The sequence below is a fragment of the Neopelma chrysocephalum genome, unplaced genomic scaffold (genome assembly GCF_003984885.1).
Source record: "Neopelma chrysocephalum unplaced genomic scaffold, ASM398488v2 Primary Assembly neopelma1_81, whole genome shotgun sequence".
Lineage (NCBI taxonomy): Eukaryota > Metazoa > Chordata > Aves > Passeriformes > Pipridae > Neopelma > Neopelma chrysocephalum.
Genome location: NW_020897743.1, coordinates 804920 through 827715, shown reverse-complemented (window position 1 = coordinate 827715; position 22796 = coordinate 804920). Strand labels below are relative to the sequence as shown.

The 22796-nt window shown below is 46.2% G+C and overlaps 1 protein-coding gene and 2 long non-coding RNA genes across 3 annotated transcripts; 1 reads left to right on the top strand and 2 right to left on the bottom strand.

Annotated features, from left to right (window-relative positions):
• The first annotated feature begins 2267 nt into the window (after window positions 1–2267).
• POF1B (POF1B, actin binding protein) lies at window positions 2268–18926 on the top strand. The gene is made up of 15 exons (XM_027690411.1): window positions 2268–2582; window positions 7893–7931; window positions 8353–8463; window positions 9534–9734; window positions 10949–11079; window positions 12114–12141; window positions 12979–13053; window positions 15010–15102; window positions 15758–15871; window positions 16024–16176; window positions 16260–16370; window positions 16851–16979; window positions 17261–17334; window positions 17662–17776; window positions 18810–18926. The coding sequence occupies exons 1-15, from the start codon at window positions 2268–2270 to the stop codon at window positions 18813–18815; spliced, it is 1695 nt and encodes a 564-aa protein (XP_027546212.1). The 3' UTR covers window positions 18816–18926.
• On the bottom strand, window positions 3244–10863 carry LOC113970964. Its single transcript, XR_003535398.1, has 3 exons — window positions 10359–10863; window positions 8251–8256; window positions 3244–3253 (listed from the first exon to the last, which is right to left on the bottom strand). It is a non-coding gene; the product is annotated as an uncharacterized LOC113970964 (long non-coding RNA).
• On the bottom strand, window positions 16969–22268 carry LOC113970963. The gene is made up of 3 exons (XR_003535397.1): window positions 20420–22268; window positions 18012–19036; window positions 16969–17893 (listed from the first exon to the last, which is right to left on the bottom strand). It is a non-coding gene; the product is annotated as an uncharacterized LOC113970963 (long non-coding RNA).
• Window positions 22269–22796: the final 528 nt, after the last annotated feature.

Below are 22796 nucleotides of genomic sequence, written 5' to 3'. Positions count from 1 at the left end.
TAAGGGGTGCAGCTGCTTGCCAGGCTTCTTAACCCTCTCTGCTTCAGTCCTTCAGACAGCTTCTCACCCCCATGTGACGAATAACTTAATTAATGAAAGTGTAAATGTTGTAAATATTGTTTCTCGTAGTGCTCTTCCCAAGTGAGTACTTTCCTCTCCTATTTTATACCCAAACATGGTTTTATTCCTCCCAACCCCAGCTGTCACAGCCAGAACTCCTCCAGAACAGGCAACACCCTGCAGGACACAGCGCAGTATCACCCCAGGTTTGGATGTAACTTTGGTCACATTAAAATTCAAAAGCTTTGTTTGAGGCTCTTTGTATTACCTGGTAGGGATATTACTTACTTTTGTGATTTATGACTCCAATATTCCTCCACATCTACAAAGCTTTCCGGAAGTTGTTCCCTATTTCCATTACAATGGGATGACTTGGGGCTTGCTTTGTGCTGACCCTTGTAGAAATTTCTTTATTAAGCAGGGCAATATGCTGCACACAGGTAACATTCCTGAGCTGGCAAACCAAGTGTTCCCACATTATATATTACAGCACCTTTCTTTCCCCTGAGGAGCATTCCTGCAGTTTCTGTAGTATCCTACTGAAGTATAGAGTAGTTTCTTTTGGTCTGTGTAAAACAGAGACTGTGGCTTATGGCTGCTGTAACCATATTTTATTCCTTCCAAGAAATGGTCTTTTTTAAATTGTTTTGTGAGAAACCGCCAACAGCTTTTCCAAGCTGGTGAACCAAAAATAGGGCTTTCAGAGAAGGTTTTCTTTGCATATATTTCCTTTGAAACCAGTGGAATAGAATTTACCTCAAATGCTTTTTATACACACTCATATGTAAAGCAGGATGTCTGTTTGGGTTTAATGCCTGAAGGAAGAGTGGAACTTGGTATATGTGATGAGTATGTCTGCAGATTTCACAGTACCTTAAAATATTGAATTGTTGTAGGCCCTCACCTTAAAATGCATGCTTCTATTGAACAGCCTATTGAACAGATCTGGTGAGCATTTTTTAATTTCACAGACAGAGTGAGTGGCCAGTGTAGAACAAGGCAGCCAGTGTTGCTCCTTCACCTCAAAGGAGTTTTGCCCTAACATGGTCCTATAGAAACTATTTTTTGTTCTGTGTGACTGTACTGTGTGACCTTACAGCACAGTAAGCATGTAGGGGAAACTAACTGACAAAATAAAGAATCTTAAGGTTTATTATTAAGGATAATATTTATTACACAAGATTGTACAATTATGTGATTGCTACATTACCTTGCAGAACAAAGTTATGTTCTCAGTTAGGGCTTGCCTGACGCTGCCAAAGGAACCCAAACCAAAATATGCTGGATTGAGAAACTGAGTTCACATTTTCTCTCCACAGTGAGATTTTGAATAAGTAACCACAGCCATCCTTTCTAGATAAGCGCCATGTTGTATTCCATCTGTAATGATGAAGGACTTCTGGCAAGGGCCTGGAGTGACAGGACAGGGAGAATGGCTTCCCACTGCCAGAGGGCAGGGTTAGATGGATATTGGGAAGAAATTCCTCTCTGTGAGGATGGGGAGGCCCTGGCACAGGTTGCCCAGAGAAGCTGTGGCTGCCCCATCCCTGGAAGTGACCAAGGCCAGGTTGGACAGGGCTTGTAGAAACCTGGGCTAGTGGAAGGTGTCCCTGCCCATGGCAGGGGATGGGCTTTAAGGTCCCTCCCAACCCAGACCATGCTGTGATTCTGTGACCAGTCCTGTTCCTGAAGGTGGCCTGTGCTCTCCATGCAGTTGCAGGGATGCATTTAGAGAACATTCTCCTTTCCCAGGCAGAGTTTGCTGCATGGGGGCCAAGGCAGCAGCTCCTGCAGATGTGAAGGGCTGTGTGGGGAAGTTCATCACCTCCTGTGAGAAGTATTTAAGTCATTTAACTGAGTAGCAGACAACTACAAATTTACACTCCCTCCACACACGCTGTAAACAGATAATAACAAAAGGCTTCAGTGAACACAGTGGCGCTTTATTTTTCCCTAATTTTTGCATTAGAGGTGCTGTTACCAGAAGCTCGGGACCGTGGCCGGTACCGGGGGGCAGGTGACTGTGCTGCGGCCACAGCCCGGGACCCGCGGCGGCCCCGCTCCGGCGCCGTGTCCCATGTCCCGTGTCCCGCCCGCGGAGGGGGAGCGGCCGGGGCTCCCCGCCCCAGGTGCGGCCCGCCCAAGGCGCGGCTCGGCAGGTACTAATCGCGTCCCGCCGCCCCGCTGCAGTCGCTGCCGCCGCCGGGATGTTCGCGGGGCAGCAGCAGCCGCAGCCGCCCGCGCTGCCCCCGCACCAGCAGCAGCACCACTACTACCGGCGGCAGCAGCACTACAGCACCCTGCCCGCCCGCCGGGCCTGCCCGGAGCCGCCGCCCTGCCCCGAGCCCCCGCCGTGCCCGGAGCCGCCGCGGCCGCTGCCCTGCCTGGACCAGCCCCCGGACGGGGCCGTGGTGTATGACCGGGTGCGCACCTACGGCCCGGGCTGCCGCCGGCTCAGCGCATCCTGCTCCTCCCGGGCCGCCTCGCCGCTGGACTGCGGCCACGGCTGCGACCCGCCGCAGGTACGGGCACCACCCTGCTCCCGCAGCCCGGCATTTCTCCCGCACCCCGGGGCACCGCTCCCGCACCCCGGGGCACCGCTCCCGTAGCCTCGCATTTCTCCCGCACCCCGGGCACTGCTCCCGCACCCCGGGCACTGCTCCCGGACCCGCTCCCGCAGCCAGACCTGCTCCCTGCCCGGCCTCGGGCGCTGCTCCCGGACACGCCCGGGATGAGCCGTTCCCGGGCTGCGGGTCCGCCCGGCGCGGCGGAGGGTCGGGCCGGGCCGGGCTCCCCGCGGGGGTGTTTCGGGTCCAGCCCCTCGCAGCCCCGCGGGTTTCCCTGTGGAAAATCCGCTTGAGCCGCTCCCCGCCGTCCCCAGACCCCCCGTGCAGAGACCCCGTGGCCGATGGGCGATGCCCCGTGTCCGCCCCGCTCCGCAGCTCCGGCACCCCTTTTGCCCCAGAACACCCCTTTTGCCCCAGAACACCGCTTTTGCCCGTTTCTCCCGTGGAACAGCAGCAATCCCGGCGGAGCCGCCGCGGGCGCTGCACCCTTCCCACGCCGGGATGTCCCCAGCGCTGCTCTGCTGACTCGGTGCTGCCCATGTAAATACAACATGAACCCATGCGCTTGTTAGTCCTCTTTGAATCGATGGTGCTGACGAGGTCCGCACAGAGGTGCTGGAGTTCAGCTTGGAATGCCCTCACAATGCAGTTCAGCAGGTTTGCTCTGTGTGTGTGTTCAGGACGTGGCTTGAAGGTATCGATGGAATTTAATGTAATTTTAACACATGCAATTGGTGTCTGAAAACTAGAAGCCAATAGTTTAAGAACAGATTTGACTGCAAAAACAGAAAAGGAGACCAGAATTTATTCTCAAACCATTTTTTCCTCATACATCAGTCTGTCATCAACATTAATAGGATTGCTCTGCTGTACTCAAAAGGCAAAGTACAGTTGTTTCGAGATGAACTCCTACTGAATTTTCTTCCTTGTGATATAAAATATTTAACTGTCAAAAGGAATCAGGATTAAGACCGATATGAGATCTGATTTCCTTTCAAAGTAGTTTGCACAGTTTCAGGCTGCCTTCCTCTCTAGGATGGCTCAAGGACAAGAGGAAACGGCTGCAAGTTGTGTCAGGTTTAGGTTGGATATTAGGAAAAATTTCTTCATGGAAAGGATGGTCAAACATTGGAACAGGCTGCCAAGTGAAATGGTGGAGTCACCATCCCTGGAAGTGTCTAAAAAACATGTAGATGTGGCACTTGAGGAAGTGGGTTAGTGGTGGCCTTGGCAGTGCTGTGGGAATGGCTGGACTCGATGATCTTAGTGGGTTTTCCCAACCTGAATGAGTGTCTTATTGTAATATTTTTATCTGACTTGGTTATGGCAGAGCCATTCCTGCTGTTTCCAAGCTGTTAATCCCTCTTTTGCAAGATGTAGGGCAGGAGTGTAAACACTGGTTTCTCACCTCCCAGATAAATGATCTGCTCACCTAGGCTGGATGATAGTCTGAATTGCAGTCAATTAATTAAATATTCATTGGAGTAAACACTGCAGTCCCAGGCTTCCTCTGCTTTAGATAAGTGTGAGCAGTGATTACAGACTCAAATGCTGTTGCTGCCCTATGAAGGATGTTTAATTTTCAACATCTCTTTTAGTCACTGAATCCATTAAGTCCTGCTGATGAAAACTAATTTCTTGCTGAAGTGTTTTGCTGGACAAGACTTTAAAGACAAGAGGGTGTAGTTCAGTCAGGCTCTGTGTGGGTTGCAGTTTCAGTGGTGGACAGGGAAGGTGCCTAATACAGATTATTAGGAAGTTAATAAAGAAGAAAACAGTAACTAACAGGGAAGTCACACACTTGGTGCTGAATGGGAGTTGGCAGAGAGAAGCCCTGGGAGGGGTGTAGGACATTCCCAAGAGCTGGTTCAGTTGCCCTTTGAGCTGACTGTGAAGTGAATAATGGAAGGATACCAAACTCACATCCGTGTTTTAATGGAACACAAGCATTTTTGGTCAGTGGCAGCCCAGAGCTGTAGTCGAAGCTTTGTGCTGCTGGTAAAGCAAAGGGCTCTTGGAGCAATATTTAATTTGCTCCTGCAGACCTTGTGTGGATTAATGATAAATGTCTGTGTCCCTGCAGATACGGCCCTGATGTTCAGTCACGTGCTTGGTGTGTGCTCCTGTGTTCACGTATGTTTTTAGGGAGAATGAGGGAGGGAGAATTTGAATTTGAAAATTGGTGTGCACAGAGCACAAGTGTGAGCATTTTGGGGGGTTCAGGATTCAGGGGGTTTTTTGCCTTTTTGGTGTAACTTTGTAGAGGCCAAATGCTGCTCCCAGCCATGGCAGGCTTCATCTGGTTTAATTCACAGCAAATTTTGCTCTGCTTGATCTAAGTGAAGAATGTTGTTTAGAGTAATTTCTCTTCCAGCGTGGCTTATATGTATGAACCCCTTCACCATGGTCATGAAAAGGCACATGCAAGTTGTTTGCTGTCAGTTCAGAGGGCAAAACCCTGGCAGGCTTTGTAGGGGTTGTCTGTCCATGTGAGAAATTTTGTCTTTCCACATCTGGGTTCAGTTCTGTGACGTGCAAAGGGCTCTCGTGAAAGTGGTGTAACATTAACCAGCTTTAGGGTTGGTCTGTGTTGTAACAGCCTTCAAACACAGCCTGCCATTTCCCCATTTCACCTGCCAAATGGAACTCATAAATCCTGATTAGATGACTGGATTGCTTGTGATTAGCAAGGCAATATGTTATGGATACAGGGTCTCGACAGAGGTGGAATTCTCACCTTCATCGCTGGGTTGGCTGAAGTGAAGGTAAACCTGTTGAAATAAAAGTGAATTTACTGATTGCTTCTGCATAACATTGCACATTAAGTGGAGGAATCTATCAATTTATTTTTTTTTAATTTAAAAATCTTAAAGACTAGCAAAATTATATATGAAAGTGTGTTACCTTTGGAAATTATCCTTATAAACCCAATGGCAGGGGGTTGGAACTGGATGATCTTTACGGTCCCTTCCAACTGAAACCATTCTGTGATTCCATAAAATAGACCCAGATTGGCTGGTCAGGCTGTTAAAAATTCCAAACCCAGTCGTGCCACTGAAATACACAACAGCACTGAGCTCTCCCCTTTGGAATGCCACCTTCCCCTTCCTTTTCCCGTGTAGAAAATACTGCATCTCCAAAGCATTGCTGGAAATGAGAGAGTAGCCAGAGCTGTGGCCCTTGGGAACGATGGAAAATGAAGTAGCAGCTCCAGAGGCCTTGGAGGTGGCAGCTGGTTGTGCAGAGTGAGGAGCCGTGTGTGGGGCAGCCCAGGCTGGCACAGACACAGGGTCCCCTCCCAGCCCGTGCCAGCCCAGCCTGCTCGGCAGGAATGGGAGGAAGGGCAGGCAAATCTGTGTTTGTAAAGCAGTGAGGGAAGTGTATCTGCATCAAAGTTCTCTGGAAATGAAAGAGTTTGGGTATCTCAAAAATAAGCATAATTTTATCCAAGCAAAACATTCTTAGATTCTGTGTATTATTGCACATAGGACTAGAGTGTCCTTGTGAATATTATAGAGGCCTATTTAAACTTAAAATGCTCCAGTCTTCTCCATTCTGGATGTGTTCCTCTGGGAGCACACACGTAACAAGGTAAAATAACTTCCCTTGTTATCCTCCCTAAACCAGTGAGAGTTACATATCCCAGGGCTCTGTGGTAGCGTGGTTTACTCCAGGCAGGTTTGTCCAACTTCCCAGTGAATTCAAAGAGTGTTTTTTGTGTCACACACAATGGTTATCTGTCAGTGCTGAGTGACACAATCCCTGCTCTCCCACGGCACTTGAGTGTCACTGTTCCGGGACGGACGGAGCCAGTGACAGGCACTGGGATCTGGGCTGGGCCTGCTCTGAACCTGGGCTGGAGGAAGGACCAGTGGGTGTTCATTTGTTGAGTGTTTTACTTTTCAGTTCAAATTCTGCAGGTGTCAGTGGTGCAGGACTGGGCTGTAAATTCTAGAGCTCTGTGTTGTGTCCTGGTACAGTCCGTGGGTTCCCTTCCAAGCCAGACCTCCCTCTGGACAGTGTGGGAGGAGCACTGAGCAGCTTTCTAAGCTTCTGCAGCAGTTATTATTTTAAATTTTGTTTTAGTTTTTTAATTCTGAAATGTCTTAATTACTACAATTGCTGCTAAAAGAGTTTCTTTTCTACTTCGGCTTCTCTTTCCTGGTGCTGTTATGATTCACTTTTGGGAGATTTGGAAAACTGCTCCAGGCTTCCAAAACTTATGCAACAGTTCACAGGAAAGCTGACCTACTTCAGAGCTGCTCTCACCCAGTTGACAATGTCTCCAAGACTGAACTGCAGCCACATAAACTTCCCCACGGGTTTGGGGAAGAAGTGATTTATTATGAAAATTGGAGGTTTGTGCTGTGAGGAAAAATAATCAGGGTGCTGTAAACTAATAAGTTGCCAAATCCTTAGGTTGGATTAAGTGGGAATGTTGCTTGCTTGGACAAAGTATTGGTTGTGGAGACTTGAAGTAATGTGTGCAATTTGTTAGAGCTGGTGGTGGCCCACAGGATGGGGGATAATGTCTGCGATTGCTTCTGGACAGTGCTGGGGAAAAAGAGAAAAAATATGTTTGAAAAATGACCAAAGCTGCTGCCACTTATGGATTCCTGTAATTTAAAGAGACACTTCTCATTTTGCACTCAGGAATGGGCAGATGTTCCATGTGGGCACCATTTCCATAGCTGGCAGTTGTGAAGTTGTGCCCTCTGGGTATGACCCAGTGGGGTTGGTGGGCAGCTCCTCTGCCCTTCCATTTCTGAACTTAGGCAAAATACAAAGTTTCTTCTCTTGGTGAAACAAAAAGTGTTGAAGGTGCACCTCTGTTTACACCAGCTGACCTTGGTTTGTAAAATGAAAAATCGAAAGTGAAGGAGGGTGTCTGTGGAACAGGGAGAGGGAATCCAATGGAGATCTCATCCAGTTTTGATTTGTAGCCTGTTCTGCTGCACTTAGAGAGAAAATAAGGACTAATTCCATCACACCTGCTAGGAGGTGATTGAGAAAACCCAAACTAATAAAAAGGAGAATGATGGAATGTGTGTTGCTGTGCTGTGTATGGGCTAATTCCTTTGGGCTGGGAAGGCCCTGGATTTAAAACATCTCCAGGTGATTGTGGCCTGTGGATCTCAATATATTTACAGCCAGTGACTGTATCCAGATTACTTTGGGAATCCACGTGATCCTGAGCTCTGCCAGAAATGTTTTGGAGGTGGAAGTGCAGTAATACTGAACCTTTGCTTATTTTCCTCCTTGCAGGGCACTATTCGAAGGATCATTATCGAGAATCCTGATCAGGTAGGAAAGTGTTCAGTGCTGGAGTTCCCTCAGTTACCCTCATCCCATGAAGTGCCCGGCTGCATCCCGTAGGGATGATAAATACTTTGGGCTCACACAGCTCACACCTCTGATGGTGACAGATGGAATTACTAGGGATTCAAAATACTGCAGAACGGCCAGTCAGGCTTCCACCCCTCAGCAGTGAAATTTTATTAAGATTAATTACTAACTGTTCCACTATATTTATTTCACATGGTGTCCATGGAAGCACAGCCACTTAGTTTCCAAATGGACACACACTCAAATGGATACATCCTAAAGGAATATCTTACAATACATGTGTCTTAAATTACAAAAATCCCTTGTAGTTTTTTAGTCAAAAATCACACTAATCCTGAATTTGCTGTTTGACAACATTTATGGATGTTTTTATTTACAGGTTTTACAGGAGCCATTATCCCCATTTCTTAGAGCAGGGACTTTCGGTCCTGGAAATAATGTCATCTATGAAAAGACAATAAGAAAATATGAGCTGTTAAATCCCCTCCAAGTAAGTTGAGTGTTTATATTATCTATTTGAAAAAGCAAATTGATATTTCTGGGTTGGATTGGTTCTGGTTTTTTGTTTGGTTTTGTTGGAAATAGCTGCCAACCTGAGAATTGCCTTGCTGTGATACAGGACACAATCTCAAAGTAACTGAAGCAATATTTATGGAGAGCAGAAACTGGAATGTTTGCTTTATGATTCCTAATAATTTATTCTTTCAGAATAACAAACTGCTGTTGTATCTCTAACACTGTCAGTCAATATCTGAATAGTGACTGAGAATTGGTTTCTTGCAGTAGCTCCACAGAAGAACAACCAAGATAATTTTTTACAAAAAAGGCATTAATAAGACAATTTTTTTTTTTTACTCTTGAAAAAATGTATTTGGCAAAATGTCTGGAATTTCATCTTAGAATTGCTGTTTTGTCAATAGCAAAAATACTACTCCTTTTTTATTGCTCTGAAACATTTCCCAAGGAAAAGAATTGAAATTAGGGGTATTTCAGAACAGTTTATCTGGGTTTTTTTACTTTGTTATTTAAAACTGAAGTTTTCATGCCACTCTGGATTTTAATAGGTGACTTAGGTGTAATATCCATTCTCTGAAGTGGAAAAGGGGAGCGGGGGGGGGGGAAAGGTAATTATAAATAATAGCTTTTTTCTTTCCACAGCTGGTGTGCAAAGAAAATAATAAAAAAATTGTGAAGTCACATTTTTACTTCTGGGTTTTTTTACCCGGGGTATATCTAGATTTAAGTCAAATCAGGAGTCTAGTTTTGAAGAAAATTTCCACATGTGGTGAAACACACCTTGGTAAAGGTGTCTCTTCTGTGCTTCTCACTTGCAGCCTCTAAAACGTGTGAGGGGCTGGTGAATTCCAACCCCGAAGTATGAAAGCGTGAGGCAAACCCATGCTTATTTAGGGAAAAAAAAGGCAGTTTTATTGGGATTATTAAAATATCTGAACCCGCCATCAGCCTTCCCGGTCCCAAACACGTTTCATTCATTCCGGTATCGAGCTCCCAGCTCACCGCGACGTGTCCAGCAGCTGAGAACACCCTCTTTGTTGGCAGGAGAAGCAGTTCCAGGTGTCTCAGCTGTGCCAGCAGGCAGAGCAGTGCCAGCCCTGCCCGGAGCCCGCCCCGGTCACCCACCAGTGCCAGCACACCCAGACCAGCAGCCCCAGCGACGTGTTCCCGGTGTTCCCGGGGCCGGGGAGCGATGACTGCCGGAGCCACACCGTGAGGAGGGTCCCCCTGCACTCCTGCGAGCCGGTGAGGGCCACGGGCTGAGGGTTCTGCTGCTCCTTTGGTTGGTGTGCAGGGGACAAAATTTGGGGGATGAACGGGTTTGTGTGTCTGTGATCCCCGGGTTGGGTTCAAACCCTTCGCGGGTGATTCCTTACAAGCACGTGGTGCTGAAACAGCAGAGTCCGGGGGTGTGTTGCAGGTAACTTCGTGTGCTTGTTGCAGACTGCTCTGGGACTGTCCAAGGCTTTCTCCTGCGCTGTTGGGGGGAAAAATGGCTGGTTTAGGTGTTGTATCCTATTTCTCGTTGGCACAGACCTGTGCTCAGGTGTCCTGGGCATCATTTTGAGGTCCTTTAACTGTGTAAAGTCTTGCTGATTTGTTTGGTTTTGTTTTTCTTTATCTGGGAGCATTACCATTGACTGAGTCAGGTTTCCTCTGTCAGTCAGTACAACAAAGACTGAGGGATGCACAACTTATTCCCCTAGTTTTGGAGAAAAGACATGTTCTATAACCTTGACAATCATCAGTTCAGGATTCCTTTCCTCCTGCACTGACCAACAAGGGCTTCAAATGTATTTCAATTTGATGCAGGAATTTTTGATGCAGATTCACTGGAAACACTAAATGAGCTTTCTGTTGTACCTGTACCCTCTTAGTGGAGCTGAGGAGGGAGTGCAGAGTCCCTCCTGAGCACCCAGTCAGCGTTTGGGTGACAAGACAAACATCCTGGGGACCTTGGTGTCAGACCTGTGCAGAACCTTCATTGCCAGGCACTCCCATAGACCAGCTCAGGCACACTTGGCCTGGGCTGCCTCTGGAATTCTTTTATTGTTCACACAGGAAAACTGTGCAGTGCAAACCCCACTGCTGCCCTGGGGGATCCTGCACCCGCCTGGTCCCATCTGGGTGCTGCCCACGGGTGTTTTATCCACCTCAGCTGTGGCAGCAGGTGTCTGACAGATTTCCTAGTTCCCAACACTTCCCATTTTAACATCCTGACGATTACATTGCCGTGGAAGAGAGTACTTTGCCTACTTCTTGTTGTTGTAAAGGGAATCCTTCATTTCTGTACAGTTCACTGAGAACCAGGAGACACAAAAGACCCGCTGCCAAGGAAAAGCACAGTGTAAACAAATTGCAAATTAGCACGAGCAAACAATACCTGTAGCATTCTCATGTTCAGCTTTCTTCCCAAAGAAGGGAGCTCCATTCTGACCTCCCTGCCTGTGTCCTGCCAGGTGAACTGCTCCCAGGAGAGCCCGGACCAGCTGGACTGTCGCTACTTCGGGGAGCTCCTGGCTGAGCTGCACCGCAAGGGCAACGACCTGTACAGCTGTTTGCTGCAGCATGTGGAGAAGATTGGAGGCAGGTACTGGCATTGGATCTGTGCTGCCATTCCCATATCCCAGAAATCTGTGTACTGCACAGCTGAAAGGACAGTGTTGGTTGAGAGTTATGCTTTTTTTTTTTTTCTTCCCGGACAACTAGAATTGACTGGATGTTTTACATGTTTATAATTTGCAGAGTAACCGAGGAAATAAAAATGCTGCAAGCCAAGGAAATTTATTGAATTTGATGCTTTTTCAAATTCATTAAGGAATTTGTATCCTGTGCCTGTTTGCACATCAAGCAAGTACTTGCAGCACACTCTGACTTCTATTTAATGACATGATTCTATTGCTGTGTTCTGAAAAAATGACCCAAGTATCCAAACTTCCTCTGTCCTGTTGTGCTGCTGTGTCATAAAAGACAGCCACCATGAGGCATAAAGCTTGGTCTCTACATGCAAATTAACATCAAGCACGTTTTCTGCAGAGCCCTGCAGACTGTCTGTGGGAAGAAGTGCAGAGTCACAGCAACCAGTGGGGCTGCACAGCCTTCCCACCCTTCCCTCATAATCCCCTTCACTCCCAACCCCCTTCACTCTTCCCCCTCACTTCCAGTCTTAGTGCTTCCCAAAGCCACTGAAATAAGGGAAGTGGCCCTGTAGCAGGGAAAAGGGGAATTTAACCATCACAGAAACCCTGGCACTGCCAAGTAAACACTTTCGGCGTGTCAGTGGATTGCAGCAGAGTTGTGGGCAAACCATTACCTGGGCTATTAATGTAATTGGGTTAACTGCCCATAATTGAGGTAACTGCCCAAAGAAATGGGGATAGTCAGCCTGTGTCAGCTGTGCTGCTGTTGGTACTCCGGGCTCCTCAGGAATTTCCCCATGGAGTGGTGTTTGACAGGTCGCATTGCCTGGCACCTCTGAGGGAAGGTAACGGCTCTTCAGCTGATGAAGACCCTTCCCTGCTCAGTGTTTTATAGACAATCTTTCAGTGTTTAATGTGGGTGTGAATTCTTAAAGTTCTCAAGCAGCTTTTTGTTAATGGATCCTTTGGATTTTGTGTTTTACAGGAACCATGACATCGAGTTCACGTCCCAGGTGAGCACAGGCTGTCCCCTGATGTCAGTGCTGACACCAGTGAGGGGGGGCTGCAAGGGAATTCAGCCACTTCACATAAAGGAGGCTGGTCTTTGTTAGTGAATGATTCCTGCTTGGCATTAATATTCAAAGCCTGACACCTACTGCCAGGCAGGTATTTGCAAATGTGATAATGCTGAAAGGAAACTTCAGTAATTTGCATTATTCCAGTAGGAGAGTCAAATTTTGGAAGTCTTCCCTGCAGTGTCAATAATGGTTTCAGTGGAAAACAACTTGCACAGGTACCTGTATTCCACAGTGTGCTTTTGAAAAGGATCCTTCACTCTCTTGCCAGTAAAGCTGCTGCCGAGCAGCACGAGCTGCACCTTTAAAGGCATTGTGTGTGTGGCAGAAATACTTGTCCAGGGTTCAACTGCAGGCAGCAAATGCCATTGAATAGCTGGCACAACCTCCTGTTGGTCACCTCGTGTTCAATGAGTCTGTCCACTGGTCAGAAACATGAGATTTGACCCCACCATAAACTGCTGGGAGTTGCTGTAGCATCAGCTGTTTTTCCTTGGGAGAGGATTGGTTTGAATACTGTTTTTAAAATAGATGTGAAACTTGAGGATTTGAATATATGCTTCATGTACCACTTCATCTCACTTTGTATATGCCCCAAATATAAAAGACTGGAATTTTTTAAAAATATTCTTTAATCTATTTTCATTCTTATTTGCCTTGTTCTAAACATGTTTTTCATAGTAGAGCTGTGTAATTAATGAAGAAACCACGTTACTATCTACCAGGCAAAATTCTTAATCAGGATGTCTCCCCTTTCTTCCCTTCTTTGCTTAGACTGAAGAGATTGAAGAATTAATTCCCAAAGGACTGTCTGAGGCAACAAAGCAGCAGATTCGTTATCTCCTCCAGGTATGGGAGTGTGGAAGCCAACAGGAACTTGAAACAGCAGTTGGCTTACTCACAGCAGGGACTTTGTACATGACATACTTAGAGTTCACTCTGTATTCCCCTCATTCCATTTTTCTGGTGTGCAGGGGATGGAATGGTCCAGGTGGCTGTGAGGGAAGTGTGGCAGCTGGACCCACAGTCTCATTTTTTAAACTGAGCTTTACTGGTGCTTTCCTGCAGTTTCACTGGAAACTGTCTTGGCTTTTGATCACTGACAGCAGAACTGAGACCTTTCATCTTTCTGCCTGTGTTGTGTATTAATACTTTGCTTTAAAAGCCAAAAACAAATAGTAGGTGCTGAAAACACATGGCAGAAAGTATCGCAGTGCTGGGAAACAACTGAATGCCAGCCAGGAGCAGAGCCTGCATCCCAACTGCTCACAGCCCAACCCCATGGCTGGGGAGGGAGCTAAAGAACCAGATCAGGAGGACAAAAACCTTTACAAGTGGAACCACAGCAGGAATGGGGCTGTTTGTTACCCAGTGCCACAAGCACAGCTCAGCACTTAGTGCTGCATTTGCCAGGCAGGAATGTTGGAATAGGATCCAGAACAACCTGCACTGCTCTGCAGGTGTGTCCTGAGCCAGGCTCCCTGAGGTGGGGGTAGGGTGATCCTACCTGGGAGCTGCACCTTGGAGTTGCTTCCTGTTAAAAAAAAAATCCATTGAAATGAAGTTGTGAACAAGCAACCTGGTCTGAGCTCAGAGCTTGTCTTGCTTTAAGCAGGAGGCTGGGACAAGATGAGCTCCCAAGTCCCTTCCAACTTCTCTTAGAAGGAAGATGGACATTGACACCCAAGTAATTGCTAAGTGGAGTTTTACTTAAGTTTTATAGTCTAAATTCAACCATTTTGATTTAATTCCTTCTTTTAAACTGCTCTATAGTGTATTTAACAATAAACCCAACAAAACCATAAGTCAAAACTGAAATTCTGCTTTAATTAAAAAACAAAGAGGTGAGTGACACCAGAAATGTGATTTTTAAAGCCTCAGTCACACAATGGCACCAGTGGGGATAAAAAAATCACACAAGGGCCAATCCCCACATGGATGGAACTGCGAGCACATCCTTCAGCTGGGATGAGCAACAAATCAAGGGAACAGACAGGAAGGTTCACTTTTGTCCAGACAGTAAAAAACATAGCTTTTGCACAGAATATTCAGCCCTTCCAGGTGAGTCACAACTTCAGGATTTACTTGTGTGTCCTTCCAAAGTCTGTATTTCTTCTTTAAAATACCAGAAATGTATCACAACTTGTGTTTTCACCTGAATCAATAGACAGCTGTTACAGGCATTAAAATTAACATTCCAAAGGAGAACAGTGCTTGGCTGTGATGCACTTCTGCCTTTTTCTTTCATCCAGGTGACTCCTTTCATCTTTGGGATCTTTCTCCTTTTAATGGGAGGAGTTGGTTGTATGAACTTTTTTAATTTAAATTTTTGAAAATGTTAATTAAATTCCCTCACCCTTGAGCCCAAAGCCTTGCCAGATCTCAAACATGATTCATTCTATGGCTTCTCAGGCAGGGCAGTAATTTTTTTAAATCAGTGTAAGCATAAAGCTTTGAATGCTCAATGATTGTGCAATATTAGCACGTTCATTTTTCCCTTTATTGGTATACAAAGGCAGTTCCTTACTCTCTTGTTCCTTCCATTTTAGAATGTTGTCCTGTGTTGCAAGGCAGCAATTTATGGCATTTGCAGAACAAAGTGCAAGAAAATGTGTTTCTTGTAGAAATTGTGGGCACTTCAAAGGATGTGCAGTAGTTTAAAACTTATTTTCAGCTGTACAGCAGTTTCTGTTCTACCTCTTGTCAAGCATATTGTAAACAGAGCTAATGAATCCCAATTATCCATTTCATTTTGTAAACAGAGCTAATTAATCCCAATTATCCATTTCATTCTTTCCCTCCTAGATGAGAGCGACGTCGGATAAATCCCTGAGACTTGTGCTTTCCACTTTCAAGAATCTCCGGGAGGAGCTGTGCCATTTGCAGGATGACCTGGGGGTGAGCAGGTTCCTCCCTTCCCAGGGCTCATCCACCTGTTTTCCCTGGCAGCAGGAGTCCAATGCCAACATTCCAGTGCTGGATCCAGGCTGGGGCTACTCTGTTCATGCAGCAGAGGAGGTTGGATGGTGCTGGTGGCTTTGGCAGCTCCAGAGGTTCTCCGGGTACAGTGTCCCAGTTTGGAAGCTGGAGCTCTGTGGCTGTGGATACAGGGAGCTGTTAGGGAAGCAGAAATGTTTCCCACACCAGCCCAAGTGCTTGGCACCACTGGGAATGTCACAGCATTCTCCTGTAAAACGCAAAGTTTAGGGAGAGGGTGTTTTAACTGTCATCTCTAACAGAGAACAAGGAGGTCTTAGTTTTAGGTTGGTTGGGGTTTTTTTTGGGGTGGGATTTTTGTTTGTTTGTCTTCAGGTTTTTGTTTGGGGTTTTGCCTGTTTGTTTTTGTTGGCTCCTGTTTAAATTCTTTCTGGGGCAGTCTGGAAGAGCAGTGTCCAGGATCCCACAAAGCCCCACACACTGCAGTGTGTGTCCTATGCTGACTATTTTCTCAGTTCTAGAACATCCCTTCACTAGTGACTCAGTGTGTTGCACTTCATGGGAAGAGTTTACTGAAAAACTGCAGCTGTTGACTGTGAACACTTTTGTCCCACAGAAGCTGGAAACCGACAATATCTTGCTGAAGAAGGACTTGGCTTTTAAGGATTCTCAAGTAAAGGAATATGAAACTATGTTGGCTTCTCTAAGGGAGAACAATCGTCAGCAGCAGGTACATCCAAATGTAATTCATATTTCAGTGTAACTCCAGTCAGCCAAAAACTGGGCAGTTTGCTGACCTTTGGGTGTTCTCTGCTGCCTGGCATGTGTGGTGCTGTTACTGCCTTGAGGAACTCGTGCACTCATTCCCTGTGTGTTTTCCAGCAAGGGCTGAGGGACAGCACTGCCAAGTGCCGCTCTCTGGAGGAGCAGCTCCTGTCGCTGCGGCTCAGCGAGGGCGAGAAGGACTGTCAGCTGAAGGAGCTGGAGTACGGCAAGAGGGCCCTGGAGCAGGAGATCCAGAGCCTCAAGCTGCAGGTAACACTCACCTGCTCTGGGGGCAGTAGCTGGTACTCACTGATAGATTAAAGTATGAAAATAAAATTACTTATTTCCTGCAGAGCTGCTCCAGCCCCACACTCCAGACCACCACAGATGAGCTCTCCAGCAGATACGTGGAGATGATCAATAACCTGAGGGAGGACAAGGACCGGGAGATCCGCAGCCTCAGGGTGAGTGGTTCCACCTGGCACGTGTGTGGGAGCAGGAAAAGAGCTGCTCTTGTCCTTAACAACAAGAATGAGCTACCACAGGTACCTTTTGAGTATCTTTTGGTTCTGCAGTTACTTTATTCATAGACACTAATGATGGCTCAGAAACCCTTCTATAGAACATAAAACCGTGATTAAAAAAACCCCCAACATTCGTTAGATGTAGAAATTAGGGATCAGTCCAATTAGCAGGCTTTCCTAAGGGGTTATCTTGTGCGTCCTGATAAGGTAAGAAATTAGTCAAAAGACTGAGTTATTAAACTATTAAACTGATACTGAGTTGAATTCAGTCAAATCAGCACTTCCTGAATTTACTGTGCTGCTCAACTTTCTGAGTTGGAAATCACTGGGTCTTACTGTTCATGCTGGTAATGAAAAAATACACCCTTCCTGCCTGGAGCACACGCTCCTGACTGCTCTGCTCCCTGCCCTGTTTTGCAGTCCCAGTTATGCCAGTTCCAGCAGGACATCTCCAGGAGGGAGGGGAGCAACAGTGACTTGCAAATGAGGCTGCACGAACTGACATCAATGCTGGAGGACAAAGAGGCTTTTATTAAACAACAGCAAGAGGTAAAATAATACAAGTTGTTTCTCTTTTAAGAGTTTGTGTATTAAAACCTCCATGTCCTGTGGAGGTGGAAGCTCTCTGGGAAGTCACTTGTCCTCTCCTGGCTCAGGAATCCGGGTTGGGACTTGTTCTAACTGAATCCTCTTCCTCTGCCAGCCTTCTGGAAGGACACACTTTTCAGACTGTTCCCTGGGAGGAATTTCTGCAATTTTGTAGTGACTTTATTGAACTGATACTTCAGGAAACATTATTTCCTGTGAATATTTTCTGTTGGTTTTCTCAGGAGCTCTTCAGACTGAAGCACGAGAAGTTATCGGGCAGTCAGTCCCCTGGAGTGACAGCCATCATCACTAAAAAGTAACGTGGCTATTTGCCTTCCTTAAAAATATATCCTTTGGGTTCTCCTTTCTCTCCTCTCTGCTAATCAAGCTGTTCCTGCAAATGTCTTAATCCTGCCCATTCAACCTAAATGGGAAACAAGACAAGAGAGGCTTTCCTCTACAGGGAGGGTTCAGCACTGGGAGAGGGGTCCAATGTGTCACAGTGACACTGAAATGTCTCTGCTGGCTTTGTGCAGCTCTTTGGGGATTAAGGACTGGCAGGGCTGTGGGGCAAGGTCACAGTTAGGGATTTGGACACAGGTCTGCAGATCTCACTCTACAAGTTGGCAATTCTCTTTCACAGGTACAGGAATCAGTATCCTATTCTGGGCCTCCTGTCTGATGACTACAAGGTCACATCACCTGTCAACAAATCCCAAACTATTGTCATTGAGAGGACTGGGGAGATATGGAAACACGTAAGTTTACCTGGAGAGGGACTGTTCCCTCCCAGCAATCCCCAAGTGTTCAGTTTAACTCCAAAGCAAGTATTGGCCAAACTGTCAGCTGAGAGAGGCTCTCATGGTAATTTAACTCTGCAAAAAGCAAGTGACTGATTACAGTCAAGGAACTGTCCCGGCTCTTGCAAGCTGCAGTAATTGGTGGGTGGGGTACAAATAAAACCTTTTGTTGTTTCCACTGGCATGCAATTACCTTGAACAAAAGCAGCAGCGTTGCTCTAACACCAGTCCCGAGGGTGTTGCTGCACTGGGCAGGTGGGAGGGATGTGTCCCTGCTGTGCTCTCAGGTGAGGAGGGTTTTGGGTGGGCAGTGCTCTTTTGAATCAGCAGCATTAATGACTCCAAGCTATTACTAAAACACACTAAACACCACATCCCTGAAACTCAGCTTGAGCCAGGGCAGTGGCTAACCCAGGAATGCAGAAAAGTGGTGACACTTTGAGCAGTGATTCAGAGTGCAAATAGAAAACAGGGCTGCAGAAGCTATTTCTGTTACAGGGCACGGGCTCGTGGTGCTGAGCCTGGTTACACCAGGCTGGTGTAAAGTCCAAGGCTGGAGAAATGTCAAGGTGCTGGTCCCCAACCAGGTGTTCTGGTGCCTGCAGGTGGAATGACACAGCAGCACATGGACATGGGGGTTAACAGGGTGGTTTGGGGGGATACAACCAAGAGACAGTCGAAGGGTAACACACCTGGTGTATGTTACCTGCAGTAGGATTAAGTAAGTAAAAGGTAGAGGTCATTGGCAAACAGCAGAGTTTTATTACTGATGCCTAAAACTCACCAAGTTGCATTGCAACCTAGTGAAACGTCAAGGAATTAAACATGAATAAAGAAGTTAAAAAATAAAAAGTTTGGTACAGAGGAAGGGCTCACTGGTTCCCTCAGACACTCAGGCTGCTGGAGAAAACAAGTAAGGTGCTTCATAACAGGTAGTTATGTTTTAAAACAGAAATAAGTTTGATTCTAACTAGCTGCTTTTTTCTTTCAGGAATGAAAGAAACCTCTGGGCCATCAAAGCTGTTTGAAGGAGTTCACAGCCACTACACCTGCTTTACTTTCTGCTACTCTGCACCCAGAAAAGGTTCAGTCTGACAGTGAGGAGGGCTGGGAACACACTGAGGACTCACTTTTCCCTCAGAAGAGCAGGATGCCATCCCTCTGTGGACTTCAGCTTTTCTTGACTAACTCCTGTTCTTCAGCCAGTCCTGAAGTGATCTAAGAGACAGAAGGAAGACACCTGAAACCTTTTCCTCTTTGTCCTGGTAGCCATATTCCACTGTCCTGTCTCCTCATGCTGAGAGTGGGAATGCCACCCATGTCAGTCCCACACATCATGGGGCTGCTTCCAGTGCAGTCTCAGGCTGCCATCTGGAGATGATAAAAACCCCAGAAACCACCTTCACAGGGAACTTCAAAAATACCTCACTGAAAACTGCTTACCTTCACCTGCCTCTGTGTGGGAAGCTCAGACACAAAGGACAATTACTTAACTTACAGCAGCCACACAACTCCTCAAACCCAGCTTCTGGACTGGGAAATGCCAGCAGGATCCAGTTCAGTGAATGGCTGGGCAAAGGGTCATTTTAGAGAATGTTTCTGACCTCAGAGGTGATGTAAGTTCTGCCCCAAACCAGCTGTAAGTATTTATTTGCTGTGCTTGAAATTTTCAAGAACTTGGTATATTTTTATATAGAAGAACTTTGTATGAAAATAGCTCATGGACTAAATTTCCTTATCAGATCAACCTGCCTCTTACAATTTCTGCTCCTTCCACAACCACAGAAATTCTTTCAAAATAATTTGGTATTCATGAGTAAGTTGTTGTCTGAGCAACACAGCACAGAGAATCACAGGGCAAAGTTTAAACCAAAGGTGCTCTTTATAGTGGGGTTCTCGCTTTGCTTTACTTCTGCAGCCATTTCTGTTCACAAATAATATATAGCACAGGCAATGCTGGAGGATACGTGTAACCATGAAATAAACCCAAGTGTAACTTTCTGAATCACGTCTGTCTGTCCTGGAAACAGTTGGAGTGGGGAGTGAGGTGGTGCCCTGTTCCTCCACGTGAATCTTGACAAGTGAAGGACCAGTGCTGGGTCCCTTTCCTGGCCCCTGATCCCAGGCCTCCCCAGAGGTGATGCTGGATGTCCAGCTGCACTCGTGCTTTTCAGAACTGGAGAAAGAGCCACAAGTAAAACCTGTTCCTGGTGCTGCTCTTGGAGTGTGTCCAGGCTGAGATGGGCCAGGAATTTCAGGAACCAAGTAAGAGTTTGCACCAGCAACTGTCAACCACGTCAGCCTGGCTCTACAGAAAGAGGGCTAAATTAGTTAAATCTCATCCTTTGCATGAGGATGGCCATGCCCATCTGAAACCAATTATTCTTCTAAAACAATCCCCATTTCTGTAGAGCCAGTGAGATGTGGGGTACATCTAGAGAGCTAAGAGAGTAGTGACACAGAACAGTGTCAGTGTCCTCTATCCCAATAAATAATCTTACTTAGACTGTCCTTAAATGACTTTTCACCTTTGGTGATCTACAAAAAAAAAAAAGGCTTAAAAGAGGCAGAAGGCCATGTTTGTTTAATGGCATCACTTACCTGTGCCTGACTGTGTCCTGACTGCAGGTGCCCCAGGAGCACGGGTGCCTCGCTGTGGTTGTGCTGGGCAGGGCTCTGGAGAGGCTACAAAGAGCAGAAATGTGAGTTACTGATGGGCACAGTTACTGTGGGCTGGTGTCAGCCATGCAAGGGCAGTGCAGATCTACTGACCGTGCCCTCAGTGACACCAACCTGTGTTTCCTCAACTCCCTGGCACAGCAAAACACACACAGGGAACGCCCCTGAGGACAGACACAGACTCTGAACAGGAGTTCCTGGGTGTGGTGGGACAGTTCCCTGACAAAGGCCACCATTAGGCAAATGATGTGTTTTGCATATGCAGCTGGCAGGATGGTAAATCCCAGTGAAAACAGCACACTTGTTCCCCACACTGGAGCAGAGAGGCACGTGCAACCTGTTCAAAACGAGCCCAGTTTGCTGCTCAGGACAGGTGGCTGCACTGGAGGTGTAGCAGCCTCAGCTCCTTGAAGGCTGGGAGTGTATTTGAAGACTGTGCACTGTAAATGCTACAGAGCACAGGTCATAACTACACACTGTACTCACAGATAAAGCAACAGAGAGTTGTTAAAAAGCTGAATTAGACTAGTAGGTAAAGCATGTGGCCATTCCTTTATGGGCTGGGCTTTGTTTTCAAACTAAATTTATTTAAAAAGCAAATTTAGTATTTTTCATTATAAAGTACCTGTTACTTGCTGTGGTCTCAGCTGTCACCTCTTTTCTGTTGCACTGGAACTCATTTGCCTAAAAGTGCTTTCTGCTGGAGTTTACAGAAACACATTTTTCTCATTTACTCAGCTCTGTAAATGCTAGTTATAAACACTTTGCTTGAGATAATTTCCCACCTCAATGTCAGGTAGCTCCACCAAGATTTCTACATTTTTTTCAGGAACAAATTAGAAAAATCAGACAGCATTTACTTCATGCATTTGAAACAATACACAGTCTGTCCTATCTGACTGTCTTTATCAACAGTGTTATTAGATAACCTCTCACTGTCTGAACAGAGTCTGGTTTTGCACTGAAGAGCAGGAGAAAAATTGTCTTATGGTTTTTGTGACTGACCTTTCTGTAACAGGGAAGTTTCTCTCCCTCAGCTGTGAAATAAAAGCCAAAGAGAGCCCTGGTTCAGAAGTTCCTGACTTCTGAAGTCAACCAGACCACACCCAGGTAACTCACCCTCACCTCCAGAGTGTTGTGCTGCTCTTCTTCCCTGTTTTCTCTCTATTTTAGTAATTGTGGGCATTTGAAACCTGAAGAAAGAAAAACACAGATGATCAAGACGCGAGTCATTTTTTAACTGCACCTGTCAGTCTGTCACTCCAATAAAACTGTACCAAACAACTGCCATTCCACAGCAACCCTTGCACAGTCTGTGAACTCCCCTTGCTCAAGCACCATTTGTCCATTGTCCATCACATCCAGCGTGGCAGGAGCAGAGGAGGGACACAAACAACAGCTGAGCTTCCTCCACGTGCTCCCAGCAGTGACAGCCCCACCCACAGCAGGTACTTCACTGCACCCCTTTCCCACTCCAGGTTCTGTGGAGTGGCATCCCATCACAAACACTGGGAAAGGGACCTGTGGAAGTACTGAGAGATACATTTTACTATGACTTGACAGGAAGCATTTTTAGAGTCGTGACACCTCCATGGTGACAACAAAACAGCCACCAAAATTCTCTCCAATATTTACTGGGAAAGTGCACTGAAAAGGGACTGTGCCTTAAACTGCTGAAGAGTCAGGTGACATTTTATTCTTGCATTTCAAAAGATTTAAAATGCCACTTTCTAGTAAAATCTTAGGTCAAGAACAGCAATCAATCTCTTGCTTTGCTACAGAATTATTACCTGATTATTCTATCCATCTGTAAGGTGGGGAAATGAGCCAGCAGGTCCATGGGCTTCATCACAGAGCCAGGGTGATCATCTTTGAGCTGCTACAAAGAAACTCCTTCAGTCCAAGTATTCAACACAATGTTTGGGAACAAAGCATTAACATGGTCAGAAAAGCACAACTTTTTTTTTGAATGCTACCTCTGACTGCTGGGCATGCAAAGCAAAGCAGCAGCAACAAGAACCAGATAAATACATTCTGCCTGCTTAACTTCTGTTTTTTGGTGCAAAACCTACGAGTTCAGTGGCTCAAAGCCTGTTCGAAATCCTTGATGAACTGTTCATTTAAAATCACACTTCCTTCTTCAAGTTTTGAATCTACTACTGATGTTGTAATTCAAGTATCCTAAAAAGAGAGGGAATTTAGGATAGCAGCATTTTTAGTATTTCACTCTGCAAGCTGTTCTTATTACACAGAAAAAGAAAAAAAAACACCTACCTGGGTTTTCCCAAAACCCGTGAGA